Here is a 16,024-nt window from a genome sequence, read left to right as displayed (position 1 = left end):
GAACAATAAAGGAAAAAGATATATTTAAACCTATTAACTTTCTTGTCCTAGGGATGGCGCCATTTGATCAAGTATAGAATGGTACAAAGGGTTCGGTTCATGCAAGATCAACGATAAAGGGGGATTTAAGGGTTTTTTGAGTTTAACTTTCCGGTATGGAGTACCGTGAATAACCTTCAAACGAGATGATGATCTCAGAAAGGGTGGTTAAACGTAACCCACCATTATTCAGGTTGACCGAAAACAATGGCAAGGTTGACGGTGTTAGGACTTATTGTTCAAGAAACGTTACCTGAGAACCGTTATTACAATTGCGCAGATAGAATGTTGTTGTAAAAGATGAGCTTTTTCTCCCTCTATCTTGAATGTCCATAATGTGGAGTTGGACGTGAGTATTTATAGGCAAGAGTGGATGTCCTTTTCTCTGCCACGTAGGCGACAAGAAAAGAAGGAGGGGACAAAATAGTACAGAGTAGTACTATTTGTCGCATGGATCGTGCACTCACGTGGTCCCCTCCATATCGTGCTATTTCGCCACGTCCTGCCATTCGTACGGCTACTGAGATTTCGTTCTTAGTACCTTGTACTGTTTTGTGTCTTATTCAATCCCCGTCAACCGTGCATTCCATTGATAGCGCGATGCTCTATGCGTGTAGCTATATAGCTGAATCGCGCCAAACATTGTGCGCTATTGGCCTTTGAGGATGATCAAGCGAGGCTATGTGATCATAAACTTGCGCGATATTTTAGCGTATTTTATGAGCGTCATTCAAAACTTTGTTCAAAGCGGATGACTTTTCACACATATTGGATAACGCCGCAATCGGCACTGCAGTTGGTTACACCATAATGTTGTAAGCAACGTTCTTGACCAGAGTTATCGAACAACCCCTAGGGCTTGCCTATCCAATAAGTCCCACTCGCCTTGCCCCATATCTTCCGATTTAACACCTGTTAACGATACATAATGCTTCTTTTAATAGAGAAGGTTTTCAATTTTCATCCTCCAAAAGCTAAAATCGGTTCCATCAAACCGATCGATGTTCACGTCAGTGGTGGAGCCACGTTGTGGTTTATGGGGTCAATTGATCCCAGTGAACTTTGGTCGGTTATTCTACATGTATACACAGATATAGGATACGGAGTATTATTTCCTTTTATTAATCTCTGCACACTTGAGCAAAATAGATACATAGTTGCAAAACCTTGAAAGAATTACACTTAGGTCCCTCGTCTTTGTAACAGGTAACTCATTAGACTACACCCAATGGTTAGTCATTTGAGGATGTCATTTTTAAATCAAAAAAGACAACATAGGTACTGCCATGTCTTTCTCGTCATTTTCTAGAAAAAAAAAGACTTGGTCTTTCTATAAAACAAAAAAGACGATGGATATAGGTATTGGGTGGGCCATCCTTTTATAGCCTCCATTCAATTTACCGTTTCAAACAATTATATATTATTTTAAAAAGTTTATTTTAATTAAATAATAATAAGTGGATTTTAGAAGTATGTTATGGTTGACAGCACTCAATCTTTTTCAGTCTTTTAAAAGAACTGTTGATATGGCGATGATGTGGCAGTCAGTCTTTTTTAAAAAGTATGTCATGGTTGGGAGTGATCTTATCAACTTTGGTCGGATATAAAATCAACACAAATATAAAACATTATTTTATTTCTTTTTTATTAACTTTGCTAGGTCATATGTATGAATTAACTGTAGACTATTACATTTGTGTTATGCTTCTTATATATACCATATCAAATCCGTCTTATTAATTTGTAAATAGATAGATTATTAGAATTTTCAGTGTAAATGAATATAAAACTTTATATAAAAGTCATCTCATACTTCGCATATGGGGATTGAGTATTATTGTTGTTGCTGCTGTATATATAAAAGTCGTAACGAAAAATTGCCTGTTAATTTATGACACCACTAGTCAAATTTTCTAGCTTCGCCACTGGTTCACATCACTCTTATCCGCCATTGTTCGCGCAAACATGCGAGCCTCAGCTCTAATGCCACTTGTTAGGAACGATTAGTGAGCCCTAACAAAACTTGATAGGCTCAAGTTACTAAACCGACTGACAATAAACAAATTATATGTGATGAACACGAAGAACGATAGTAAAAACGTAAAAACACGAGAATATAACGATGGTATATGTAATTAAAGTGATTATTTTAATCCTCAGCAAACCAAAGAGTATTCTTTATTATAAATATCGTAGTTATACATTGAAGGTTATACATATAGGGGTATTTATAGTTGAAAAACGAATTAGAATCGCGACACAACGAGGAGTCCTAAGTCGAAACCAATTCATTCCTGTCAGCGCCATTCTCGCGACCAGATAGAAATCCTCGCGGTCGTGAAGTTATCATCTCAGCAAACTTGTTTCTCTGACTTGCTTCTCGCGACCCTACCCTCTAAAGTCGCGGTCGCAAGTTTCTAGTTGCACCCAAATCTGCTTGTTTAACTCGAATTCGCACTCCGATAGTTTTACCACACGCGATCTCCGTATGGATTCGTAGTGGGGGGTTTCATACTTGAGAGGGGTGGTATGACTGTAACAGTATGACCAAGGAAATAATCGGGTGAGTGAGTTTCGACATCGTGTTTGAACTTGTCAATAACTACTGGTTGTTGTTAAAAAAATAAATAAATGGGTGGATAATATATGTATCCAGCGACAGCGAGGCCGATCTCTATTATTAACTGTTGTACTCAAACTCGCCAATTCAACGTCTAGTGACATTATAATATAAAGTTGGCAATTCAATGTTAATTGAGATGAGATCTTATATGATCTAGACTGGCTTATAAATATTCAATAGAATGGGGTTTAGTTTCTCGTATCAACTATTAGCATTTGACATACAATTCACGTTTTCATCAATATGGTTCGTTTCTCTACCTCTCTTCAACAAAGCGTTGAAAAATACATAGTTACAATCACATACATTCAATAACGACTTTTTATATTTCTGTTTTGTAGACGATCAATGGTCACGAATCGGCAAGCAAGTTGCAACTCTTTTCGTCGTTCATAAGCCCTCCCTCCTTCAGTGTTCGAATTGCTCTCAACTTAAAAGGTTTTGTTACTTAACAATTTTTTAGTTAATTAACTATTTCATGTAATTAATTAATACTGATCAATAATTAATTTTGAATATTTGTTTGCTGTTGATCTTTAACAGGGGTTGATTATGAGTGCAAACCAGTTTATCTCTTTAAAGGAGAGCAGTTCCAACCAGGTAATATTGAACTTTCACTATGGTTATTGTGCGAATAAACTTATGTTACATAAATCAACCTTTTTAAACATTTATTAGCTTATTGTGTGGCCGCACGCCCCAATATCCAGCCCTGCTTTGATACGATGATGCACTGCACATCATAAATGATAAACTTGAGCATACAACACCACAAATTTGTTTCTGAAATAGATACAAAAACAAGCTATCAAATTTGTTCTTCTGATGCAATTTCCAATGTTGATGGTGCTGTGTTCGAGGAAAGCAAGGGCACGCGTGTGCCTGTTTATCCGATTCCCCATTCGTGCAGTTCCCAAAATCAACATCAAACTGGGCCAGTTCCTCATACTGGGCCAGTTCCTCATGTTGGGCCAGACTCTTCAAGTGAATTTGCTATGGATAATCAGGCCATAAACGGGCTGGACCTAGGCTTAGATGAACTTGACGTGGGTGACCCTAGCCCAATAGGAAATGTTCATGCCGAGTTGCAGGACGTACCCCTCTGTCCTGCTTTTACCGCGGTAGCTCGGTTTCGTTTTAAAAAGAAAAAAGCTCCTCCTTTGATCAAAAGTCATTTTATTAAACATGTGTGGGGTAGGAATAATATGAAGTGTAACCGACGTCGAGATAATTTTCGGTGGCACGATAGATATTTTATCGAGAATGTGATGAATGACTCTGAAGAGGATATTGGTTGTTGTTCGTGTTGCTCTTCTTGCGCGTCATCGGACTCGGAAGCATAGTTTTTTAGTTGTCGTGTCGTGTCCTCGTGATTGTGTGTCTTCTTTAGTTTCGTGCCTTTGTGTGTGTGCGTCCTTTTTATGCGGTTGTGTGTTGGTTCGTGTAATTGTCTAGCTCCTTGCTAGTCTTTTTTCGTGTATTGTTTTACTCTTAATAATAAAATCTGCTTGCCTTCAAAAAAAAAAAAAAAAATCAAATGAACATATATAGAAACAGAACAACAACAAAAATCAATTGAATATATAAATGCGATTCAGCAAGCTGCTAACAACTTATATCACTTGTATATTGTATTTCACACTGCTCTACTTTTTTTTTGTAAGTGTAGAGTACTTAAAGATCAATCCAATGGGGTATGTGCCCGCAATTGTCGATGGTGATATAATACTAGCTGATTCTTCTGCAATTATGTGGGTCAGTATATGATCAGTGCCTCATCAAATATATTGTTTAATTCTACGTTAATTAATTGTTAATTACACAAATGCTTAAAGTTTGGATCTGTATATAATGACTCAGTACCTTGACGAGAAGTATCCTCAACATCCTTTGTTACCTAGCGACTTCAAGAAAAAGGCGATAAATTATCAGGTATAATCATGTACAATATATATGATGATAAATCTTATACTTTACGTATAACTTGGTTATATTTACCATTTTATAAGTGATCTTCAACAATTTAAATTTATTATGTAGGCTTCTCATGTTGTTTCTTCAAGCTTACAACCTATATTAAGGGTACCTATTTTGGTGAGTAGCGAAAGTTTCTACTTATTTTGTATAGTAAACCTCTCTATAATGCAATTAATTGCAATTGTATTCTTATTTTCGTTAACCAACATGACTTGCAGATGTACATCAAAGAACATGTTGGTCATGAACAACAGATTTCATGGATTCATAAGCATCTTGAAAAATGCTTTACAGGTATATATATTCCATATAATAGGCCGATCAGAATTTGATTTTCAATTCAAAGAATTACTCTAATTATTGATTAATAGCAATGTAACAATGTTTGAACAATAAAATTGTACCCAGAATAATAAGGTTGAACAAACCGGAAGTTTCCACTTAATTGTAAGATGTACTCGTAATTAATATTCCATATACTTTAAATCCACAATTACAAACAATAAGTTTAATAGCACATGCAACATTCTAAGTGAATAGCTTCTACTAGTACTATTTACACTACAATATTTAGGTCAACTTGGATTATAATTAGTGTAATATCATAATTCTATGTTTGATCTCTTCCTTTCTCGCGTCAAATCTCTCGATTTCAATAATTACATTGATGCATGTGTTTATTAAAGATAGAATCAAAATCAAATATTCAATTTGAATACTTGTTACGCTCCATAAGACCATTTCTAACGAGCTCCGCCCTAACCTCGTACTCAGCTCCGCCCTCGAGGGCATTGATGGCAGTGGCATGCCCTCGGTCGCCCTCGCTAGCTTCACGATATCTTCTTTCTTTGAATAGAATTTTGCAGGACGAGATCTTTTTTTTCCTTTTTCTTTTTTTGTTGTATTATTTTGATAAGATTGAATTTAAAAATGGAGTTTATTAAACATAAAGGTGAGTAGGTAGAGGTATTGTGAGAAGGAGGAAGAAGTAAAGAAGTGGTTATAGGTTGGGACGAGTATTCAAGACTTCAACACTTGGTCTATTCAACTATACATCCAGAATAATATTTTACTTATCATATTAAGAATTACTTTAGTACTTAGATTAACTTAAAGTCATGTAACCACTGTTGTACGTTGACTTTTATTATAAAAATTGCTTGCTTGATTTCTATAAACTCGTATATGTAGCTCTGGAGGAACTACTAAAAGATCATGCTGGAAAGTACGCAACAGGAGATGAATTGTTTTTGGTACTTTTTTTTTTTTTTTTTTTTTTTTCGTTTGCATTTGTATGTCTTAATTAATTAATTATTTACTGCTAAAAGATCATGAATACCACAAGGTCATTGACCTGGAGTGATATAGACTTGAGCTTCTAACTATGAGGTTTTGTGTTCAAGATGAAGTATATATTCCAATATAGCATCTATTATCTATTATCTATTATTATTATAAAAAAAAAATACTCTTTGAAATTGTTTTAAAATATGTAGGCTGATGTTTTTCTAGCTCCATATGTTATTGGATACCCAGAGAAATACAACTTCGATATGGTAAGTACACTCACTACTAGAAAAGTATAAATTGGGGACGACCTTTTTCGGGACGACATAATGTCGTCCCCAAAAATAAGGAAAACGACAAAAAATGGGCCAGCTTTTTCTGAGACGTTTGACCAGTTTTTTGGGGACGACATTTAGGGACGACATGTCGTCCCCAAAGAAATTACCATTTTTCATTTATTTTTTTGGTAAAAAACTGGCTCCAAAAAGCAAAAAAAATCCCGCCAAACTTTTGGGGACGACATGTCGTCCCTAAATGTCGTCCCCAAAAAAAGAATTATATTTAATTGTTTTTTTGGCGCAGAAATATTTGGCTCCAAAGGTGGGAAAATTTCGTGCTATTTTTTGGGGACGACACGTCGTCTCTAAAAACTTTTGGGGATGACATTTGTGGCGCCTTTTGTGGCGCACCAGCGCCACTAAAGGTCAAACGAAAAAAGGTTGAATTCAACTAGTAATATTATTTTCTAGTATAAGTATTGCGTCACACACTATCATACTATATGGTTGTCCATTTTTATTTATTTTTTTATTAACGATCCGTCAAATGGTCAATATGGGTCAAATGGTCAATTGGGGTCAATGTGGATTAAAATCGTCCCCAATTGAGTCATTTAGTCAATATGGGTCAATATAAGTATATGTATATGTGTATATGGGTCAAATGGTGAATATGGGTTGTCGTATTGTTATATGATAATACTAATAATAATATTTGTTAACTATGTAGGAAAAAATGTTGAAATTAAAAGAAAAATATCCGGAAAGGAGTGATGAAGTCATTATGTTGGAAGTTTTAGGCAAACGTCGCGGGTACCGTCGCGGAGTGGGTAAAACGTTACCCGGATCGGCTAGTACATCATCTTCATCATCAACTTGTCAAACAAGACGACCACCACCACCGGGTTCCGAAAACCCATTGCTAAAGGAAGCGGTATACGATACTTTTGCCTTTAACAATATGGCAATCCCGCCCCAATGGCAATCTTTTTTCCCAACCCCCAATCAAACTCAAGAAACCGAAGGTGAAGACGAAGGTGATGACGATGAAGACATGGAAGAAAGTGGTGCGTCTCAAAGCGAAAGTGATGAAGAAAATGAAGATGAAGCAAGGTAAGTTTGTAAGTTTGTTTGCTATTCGGATTTGGTTTAAGTTTGTAAACTTTGGATAATGTTTTAAGGTTGTAAACTTTGTGTCGGATTGTAATCTTTTAGTATTCGGATTAAGTTTGTAACGGTTGGATAATGTTTCGGACATGTTTTAATTAATGTTGAGCTTGTGTTTGTGAAATATATTGTGTTTTGTGCAACAGGTTTTGATTTGGTTTAAATGTGCCGTTTTTACGGCTGGAAAAGCAGTTTTTAATCGGCCCAAAAACGATAACAGCTTATTGGGGACGACATGTTGTACCCTTTTGTCGTCCCCAATTACATTTTAATATTATTATTATTTTATTATTTAGAATGAAAATAGGATATTTTAATATTATTTTTTTAGAGACGACATGTCGTCCCTAAAGAGTCGTCCCAATTAGATTAAAAATATTATAATTATTAATTCGTTGGAAAAATGATTTTTTTAATATTATTTCTTTAGGGACGACATGCCGTCCCTAAAAGTCGTCCCCAAAAAATGGACAAGATTAACAATTGAAAAGTCAAAGTGGGTCCCACCGTCGTCCCTAAAAAAAAATCAGTCGTCCCGAAAAACTTTTCGCGACAGAACACTGGGGACGACTTTATGGGGACGACATGTCGTCCCGCAAGATTATTGAGGACGACATGTCGTCCCTAAAAACAAAATTTTGTTGTCCCCAATTGGGGTTTTTCCAGTAGTGACTCTCTTCTTATACAGTATTTCCAATTTCTATAAACTGATAGATTATTCTAAACATAGTTCTTACTCTCCTTAGGATTTGTTTAAAAGTTTAAAACATGCATAAATTAATTATACATAATTAAAAACTACTCGTACATCACATAGTTACCTCACAACTTTTAATGTACGTCCATTAAAGCTTGAAATATATATTTTTTAAGTATAACTCTATCAAGTAACAATAAAAAAAATTATAAACTAATTAATGCATTATGTTTGTAATTTTATACAAGTGAGAGATCATTCGACCAAGTAATGGTTGCAACATATATATACACTAGACATTTACGTGGCCGGCTCCAAGATTATTCCTCCGTATTGATTTATATAAAATATTTACATATTTAAGCCTCCAGCTTTGTAAAACATACATAATGAGTCCTTATTTATTTATATTGTACTTGTAAGATAATGAAGTACTAATTGTTATAGTGATTGTTTGTGGTAGACTGAATTTCCACTTCTATCGAGGTTGGGTGAAGAATATTTGAAAATAGAAGCTATTCAAGGGGCTATACCGGAGAAGCAGATCGATTTCGATCGAAGTTTTTATTATATGGATGTTAGCAATTGAACACTCTATGTATTATGCACCAACTATCCTATCCTACATAGTACTCGGTTTTCAACTAATCATTGAAAATTGAGGTATGATTTTAATAAATTTATATCAAGATTTGAAATTTCATATGTTTACATTATCATGTATTGTATTGATTGACGTTAAAAAAATTTGTAATGTATTGATTGTTTTGTTATACGAGACTGATTACTCCCAACATATATTCAATTCGTTAGATTCTCGATGTGTAACCCAGCATCCATGTAAATTTTCAGATTTTAAAAATGAAACCAGCCCAAGGTAACACTAGCCCATGTCCAAGTCGAGATATTAACTAGAAGCCATCAATTCAATATAATATAGACAAGTTAGGCCGGTCGTCCATCAACTTAAAAATGGATCGATAAAGATTAAGGAGGACGTGCGGAATTTAGGTGCAAGTTGAGGACGACCGGTGTAATTTTGTCTATTATATATTAACAAACGCTCGGTGGTTTTTGATTTTGACTTTTATATTTCATTTTTTTTATCAACAATCTTAAATTTTCGATGCGCCTTTCAAAGTTTTATGCTTATCAATTTTAATCTCTCAAGTTTGCATATTAATAATTCCAAAATTTCTTATATATCATTATATAGACTATCTGATATTTTTATCATACGATTATTAACTTTAAGTTTAATGCTATTGGTAATATAGAGTTTGCAAGGCATACTAGCTTTGTAATTTCTTTTTATAAAATCTGGTATTGAAATTTGATAACTTTTACTACCTAAACAAAACAAAACAAAACAATGGAGTATATTATTTCTACCACTTTAGAAATCGGAATGTTTAGTAATGTTATAGAATGTGCCCTATGCCCCTATGGTTGTTATATTCGGGGGCGGACCTATAGTTTCGTCACCAGTAGCACATGCTAGTGGTAAAATACGCAATCTATAGATTTTTTATTATTTATTTATTTATTTTATTTTTTTTGTGTTTTTAACTAGTGATGTTAGTAAATAGTGTAATTTTTCTGAGTTACACCATTAAAGTAAACTAACTAGAAGAAGATTTTTTGGATTTTTGACGAGTAATACCGGTATATATTATTTCTAGATCAACGACTAGTTATATTGTTCATATTTTTGTAGGTATATTATATAACATGATAATTGATTAATAAATCATACTTTAAGAAAGTAGATTTTTGTAATTTTGGAGTTTATCATTTTAATTTATTGTTAATTCTTAATTTTATGTCCCAAACTCTTAAGCATTACAACGAAAATTTGTGAATTATCGTTGGTTAGTTAAATATTTGAGACTCGATATTTGATATTATAACTTTGCCTCTATAAATGATAGTACACTAAACTTAGTAAAATGGTTACTAGAGGTGTTTATTTACAAGTTACAAATAAATAATGGATGACTTAATATGTTAAAAGATAACGTTAAGTTAAATTATATTTAGAAAATTCCATACTATAAAAAGATTTCAAATTTAATGGAAAAATATAAATGTTAAAATGGAAACCCCTACATGATCAACTAATTTGTAAAGTAAAATTATATTTATATGTTTAGATAATACTCGGTAATATAATACTTATAAGATATCGAGTTGTAATCTCTTGCACCCATAAATTTGCTTGAAATTCAAGGGACCAATGAGGGCGCGACATGTGGCGCGAAAATCACATGTGATTGAAAAAAAAATTTAAAAATTTTTTTTCGGAAAAAAAAGTTTCTAAATTTTTTTTTTAAATTTTGTTTTTTTCGAATTTTTTTTTTACAATCACATGTGATTCTACATGTCAATCACATGTGATTATGCATGTCAAATTCAATCACATGTGATTATACAATTCAATCACTTGTGATTGTGCAGGTAAATCACATGTGATTGTAAAAAAAAAATTTGGAATTTTTTGTTTATCGAAAAAAAATTAAATTTTTTTTATCGAAAAAAATTAAATTTTTTTTTTTCCAATCACATGTGATTTTCGCGCCACATATTGCGCTCTTATTGATCTCTTGAATCTCAACTTAATTTATGGATTCAAATGAATATTCGTTTAAGATATCCGTGTTCCTTCAAATATTTTACTGAATATTGTTTAGATAATACTACACTTTTTTTTAAACCTCGGGCCTCACAAGGGGTCATACTCGTACTTTATACTGTTAGATGATAGATTAGCGGCCCAACCCGATTGTGGACTTAGATTTATTAGGGTTTCTATGTACTATAAATATGTATGAGTATTGAATAATATTGAGGGGGTTTTCACTGGGTGATCCGGAGGGATCCATATTTCTAATTAATGTTTAGCCGTCAAACCTCTCGTGTGTAGTGACCCGAAATTTTCCATGTTTATTTATATTAAATGAAATTGATATTTACATTATTAAGTGTTTTCAACATGTTAAGCAATCAAACTTGTTAAGACTTGATTAATTGAAATAGGTTTCATATAAACAATTGACCACCCAAGTCGACCGGCGATTCACGAACGTTAAAACTTGTAAAAAACTATATGATGACATATATATGGTTATATATATAGTTAACATGATTTTATGATAATTAAGTATCTCATTAGGTATTTTAACAATGAGTTATATACATAAAAATGAGACTATTAAGTTAAGAAACACAAAAACGATATATATAACGATTATCGTTATAACAACGTCTTACTAAATACATATGAATCATATTAAGATATTGTTACACTTGGTTAATTATGTTAAATGATAAGTAAATATTTCATTAAGTGTATTAACAATGAACTACATATGTAAAAATAAGACTACTAACTTAATGATTTCGAAACGAGACATATATGTAACGATTATCGTTGTAACGACATTTAACTGTATATATATCATACTAAGATATATTATATATCATAATATCATGATAATGTAACAACTTAACATCTCTTTAGATATAATAAACAATGGGTTAATAACATTTAACAAGACCGTTAACCTAAAGGTTTCAAAACAACATATACATGTAACGACTAACGATGACTTAACGACTCAGTTAAAATGTATTTACATGTATTGTTTTAATACGTATTCATACACTTTTGAAAGACTTCAAGACACTTATCAAAATACTTCTACTTAACAAAAATGCTTACAATTACATCCTCGTTCAGTTTCATCAACAATTCTACTCGTATGCACCCGTATTCGTACTCGTACAATACACAACTTTTAGATGTATGTACTATTGGTATATACACTCCAATGATCAGCTCTTAGCAGCCCATGTGAGTCACCTAACACATGTGGGAACCATCATTTGCCAACTAGCATTAAATATCTCATAAAATTACAAAAATATGAGTAATCATTCATGACTTATTTACATGAAAACAAAATTACATATCCTTTATATCTAATCCATACACCAACGACCAAAAACACCTACAAACACTTTCATTCTTCAATTATATTCATCTAAGTGATCTCTCAAGTTCTATCTTCAAGTTCTAAGTGTTCTTCATAAATTCTATAAGTTCTAGTTTCATAAAATCAAGAATACTTCCAAGTTTGCTAGCTTACTTCCAATCTTGTAAAGTGATCATCCAACTTCAAGAAATCTTTCTTATTTACAGTAAGATATCTTTCTAATAAAAGGTAATACTCATATTCAAACTTTGATTCAATTTCTATTACTATAATAATCTTATTTCGAGTGGAAATCTTACTTGAACTTGTTTTCGTGTCATGATTCTGCTTCAAGAACTTTCAAGCCATCCAAGGATCCTTTGAAGTTAGATCTATTTTTTCTCATTTCCAGTAGGTTTATCCACAAAACCTGAGGTAGTAATTATGTTCATAACATCATTCGATTCATATATATAAAACTACCTTATTCGAAGGTTTAAACTTGAAATTACTAGAACATAGTTTAGTTAATTCTAAACTTGTTCGCAAACAAAAGTTAATCCTTCTAACTTGACTTTTAAAATCAACTAAACACATGTTCTATATCTATATTATATGCTAACTTAATGATTTAAACCGAAAAACACGAAAAACACCGTAAAACCGGATATACGCCGTTGTAGTAACACCGCGGGCTGTTTTGGGTTAGTTAATTAAAAACTATGATAAACTTTGATTTAAAAGTTGTTCTTCTGAAAAAATGATTTTTCTTATGAACATGAAATTATATCCAAAAATCATGGTTAAACTCAAAGTGGAAGTATGTTTTCCAAAATGGTCATCTAGACGTCGTTCTTTCGACTGAAACGACTACCTTTACAAAAACGACTTGTAACCTGTAATTCCGACTATAAACTTATACTTTTTCTGTATAGATTCATAAACTTAAGTTCAATATGAAACCATAGCAATTGGATTCACTCAAAACGGATTTAAAACGAAGAAGTTATGAGTAAAACAAGATTGGTTATTTTTGCTTGTTGTAGCTACGTGAAAATTGGTAACAAATCTATATTAATCATATCCTAGCTAACTTATATTGTATTATACATGTATTCTAATATATTATGTAATCTTGTTATACCATAGACACGTATGCAAATGTTTTAACATATCATATCGACCCATGTTGTGACGATCGCTCCAAATCCATATGGACGAACACGTCATTCATCGATTTCATTGCGAGGTATTTGACCTCTATATGATACGTTTTGTAAACATTGCATTCTTTTTGAAAAGGCACACCATAAATGAATATTTAAATCAAAGGTTTTCGACATCTGATGATTTCTTACATATAGACAATCACCGTAATATAATAGTTTACAATAGTACTTCCGTTGACAATGCAGTCAAAATAAGATACATGGTGATGATTTGGTGAATGCAACGTTTTCTTGAAAAATATGTCATGTATGACTCCATGCACATAGCTTGTCTAACATATAAGCAAACAGCGGAAGACTTCTAGTGTGACAACCCTCACTTTTTCATACTTGAAATGACTATTTTACCCTTAGGGTTTCTGCATGCTTATTTAATATAGTAATTATTAAGTTATTACTATACTTAAACGTTGACTAAATAATTTGTGGACAATACATTATCTTAATTAAAGTTTATATTATTTATATAATTAACTTTAGTTAATATTACAAGTATTAAAATTAATGTGTGACTACGTATTAGTACATTCCTTTGTGTAACGGTTTTTATTTCGGTAAATCGTCTAAGTTCCAAACCAACGATTATATAATCGCGATTTCCAAATTTAATTTCTATTATATGACATTCCTATGTCGATTGAAATAATAAAATATTTATATATTTTATTTCGTGAATTTTTATCCTTCTCGCGTAATTTAATCGCGTAATGGTATTTTGCCTTCCGTTTAATCGTTCGGGTAAATTCATAAGTAAAAAAAAACAAAATAATTAAAAATGAGACGGTCACATGGGGTGATCCTTAACATTTTAACAACTTTTAATATTTTTATTTTAAAATTTATTAAATTCTTTTATTTAAAATTTACTTAAGATTCTATCAAAATTATGTACGGATAAAATTAAGATAAAAAAAAATAATAATAATCAAAACTCCCTTCCCCATTGAAATCGGCATATACCCCCACCAAATCCCAACAAAAATCTTTTTTTGATATTTTACTTGGTATATATTTTGAATTTTTGAGATAATATCTCATAAAATATAATCACAAAACAAATTTCTCTCTTTTCTTGTGTGCATCGGCCGAACCCCAACCATATTACCATCATCATCATTTTTTTTCTTCATCTCCTTGTTTGATCATCTCCATTCAAGTTGGTTACGTATCCGTGCTCCTCTCGATCCGATCTTCGAATCTATCTTTCTTGTTCTTGATTTGAGGTAGTCATGGAACCCTATCTTTTTCAATTCTTAATATTTATGATGTTATTATCTATGTATGTTATGTACTAGTGCTTGAAATTAATTGTGGTGATGTTTGGATGAATTAAAAATTGTTAAATTGCGTTTCGGTTAATAAATATTTGGACAGAACAGTCGCCTCGGGATGCGTGTGATCCGAACTCGGAAAGCTGGGTTGACGGTTGCGTGCGTGTCGAAAAATTAATAAGTTTGGACACTTGATTCATGTCGTTTGCATTTTTTTTGTATTTTATATGATTTTTTGAAGTTTTATAAAAATATTAGTTTTTATAAGAAGTGTGGATGGAAATTTTGATAAGTATCGAAACGGGAACTAAATTTCCCGTTGATTAACTTCGATTCAAGCTTTGAAAAAAAATCATGTTAGTTCCTTGTTGTAATGTTAAGAGTTTGGCCCAGGCCGTTTATCAAACCGAGATTCTAGGATTTTTCTAAAAATCGCCAAAAGTGGCTGTTTAGTCGCATATTGGTATTTTCTGAAAAGCTGATAGAAATTTCTTTGAAACATCAAAATCGTGTCGACCACCATGGTCATTTAAATGCAGTAAAAATAGTCAAATAAATCATGTAGTATCTTGATAGCAAGTAGAAGCTATTGGTTATGCTCGTTTGTCAAACCGAGTCCCGAGCGTCGTTTTAAAAATTGTCAAAGTGGGTCACATGAGGGCACTTGTACATTTTCCTGAAAAGCTGAAATAAAATCATTGAAAATGTCAAAACGGCGTCGGTTGCCACGAGTTACTCAAATTGAGTTGGATCCTGAAAATTTTTGTGTAGTCTCTTTGTGGTAAAAAGTAACACTTGGCATTGGCCGATTTTCAAGTGAGGTTCCACTGATTTTTATAAAAATTCTCAAAGAAGACAGTTTAGTCATTTTTACAATATTTTTGAGTTTGTAATTTTTCTAAGTCATTTAACTACCATGACTAATATTATGATAATATGATTTTGAAATGAGTATAATTTAAAGATTGTTTGTAAGTTTTGATGACTTTCAACTTTAACCGTTGACTTTTGAAAATTGTTTTTGAGTTGACTTTCTAAATAAAGAAACCTTCTAAATGAAGAAACTTTCTAAAAATAGAAACTTTCCTAAAATAGAATATTCTAAAAATGAAAACTTACTAAAAATAGAAAGAATACAAAATACTTTTACTTATTCAAGTATATTGTCACGTACTATTAAATTCACATCAAGCACTAGGGCTATCATACAATGACCTGACATAAGTTAGATATATCCTGACCTATCTTATTATTTAGGTTGGAGTCTAGATCACTTTTGATCTTCTTTATTCATGTACTTGTTATATCTTCAGTGCACTCTTTAAGGTGAATTTCATAGCCCCATCTGTTTTATGAAATGGACACAAGTACTAAAACTAATTCTACGTGAGTTTGAATCATAAATCCCCTAGCTTGGTAACTTTAACTATTGGTTTATGAACTGGTAGGCGCGAATCCGAAAGGTAGATCTATCGGGTTTTA

General features: G+C 32.4%; 1 protein-coding gene across 1 annotated transcript; it reads left to right on the top strand.

Moving 5' to 3' along the window:
* Positions 1 to 489: 489 nt before the first annotated feature.
* On the top strand, positions 490 to 8,657 carry LOC139848826 (glutathione S-transferase zeta class-like). Its single transcript, XM_071838518.1, has 11 exons — positions 490 to 550; positions 984 to 1,120; positions 3,004 to 3,100; positions 3,206 to 3,262; positions 4,332 to 4,417; positions 4,523 to 4,594; positions 4,703 to 4,756; positions 4,858 to 4,933; positions 5,831 to 5,892; positions 6,136 to 6,195; positions 8,532 to 8,657. Exons 1-11 carry the CDS (start codon positions 490 to 492, stop codon positions 8,655 to 8,657), a joined length of 888 nt encoding a protein of 295 aa, XP_071694619.1.
* The last annotated feature ends 7,367 nt before the right edge of the window (positions 8,658 to 16,024 follow it).

This window comes from Rutidosis leptorrhynchoides, chromosome 1, assembly GCF_046630445.1.
Source record: "Rutidosis leptorrhynchoides isolate AG116_Rl617_1_P2 chromosome 1, CSIRO_AGI_Rlap_v1, whole genome shotgun sequence".
NCBI classification, from domain to species: Eukaryota; Viridiplantae; Streptophyta; class Magnoliopsida; order Asterales; family Asteraceae; genus Rutidosis; species Rutidosis leptorrhynchoides.
Note: the sequence above shows the minus strand (reverse complement) of the source record. Positions and strands in the feature narration are given on the sequence as shown.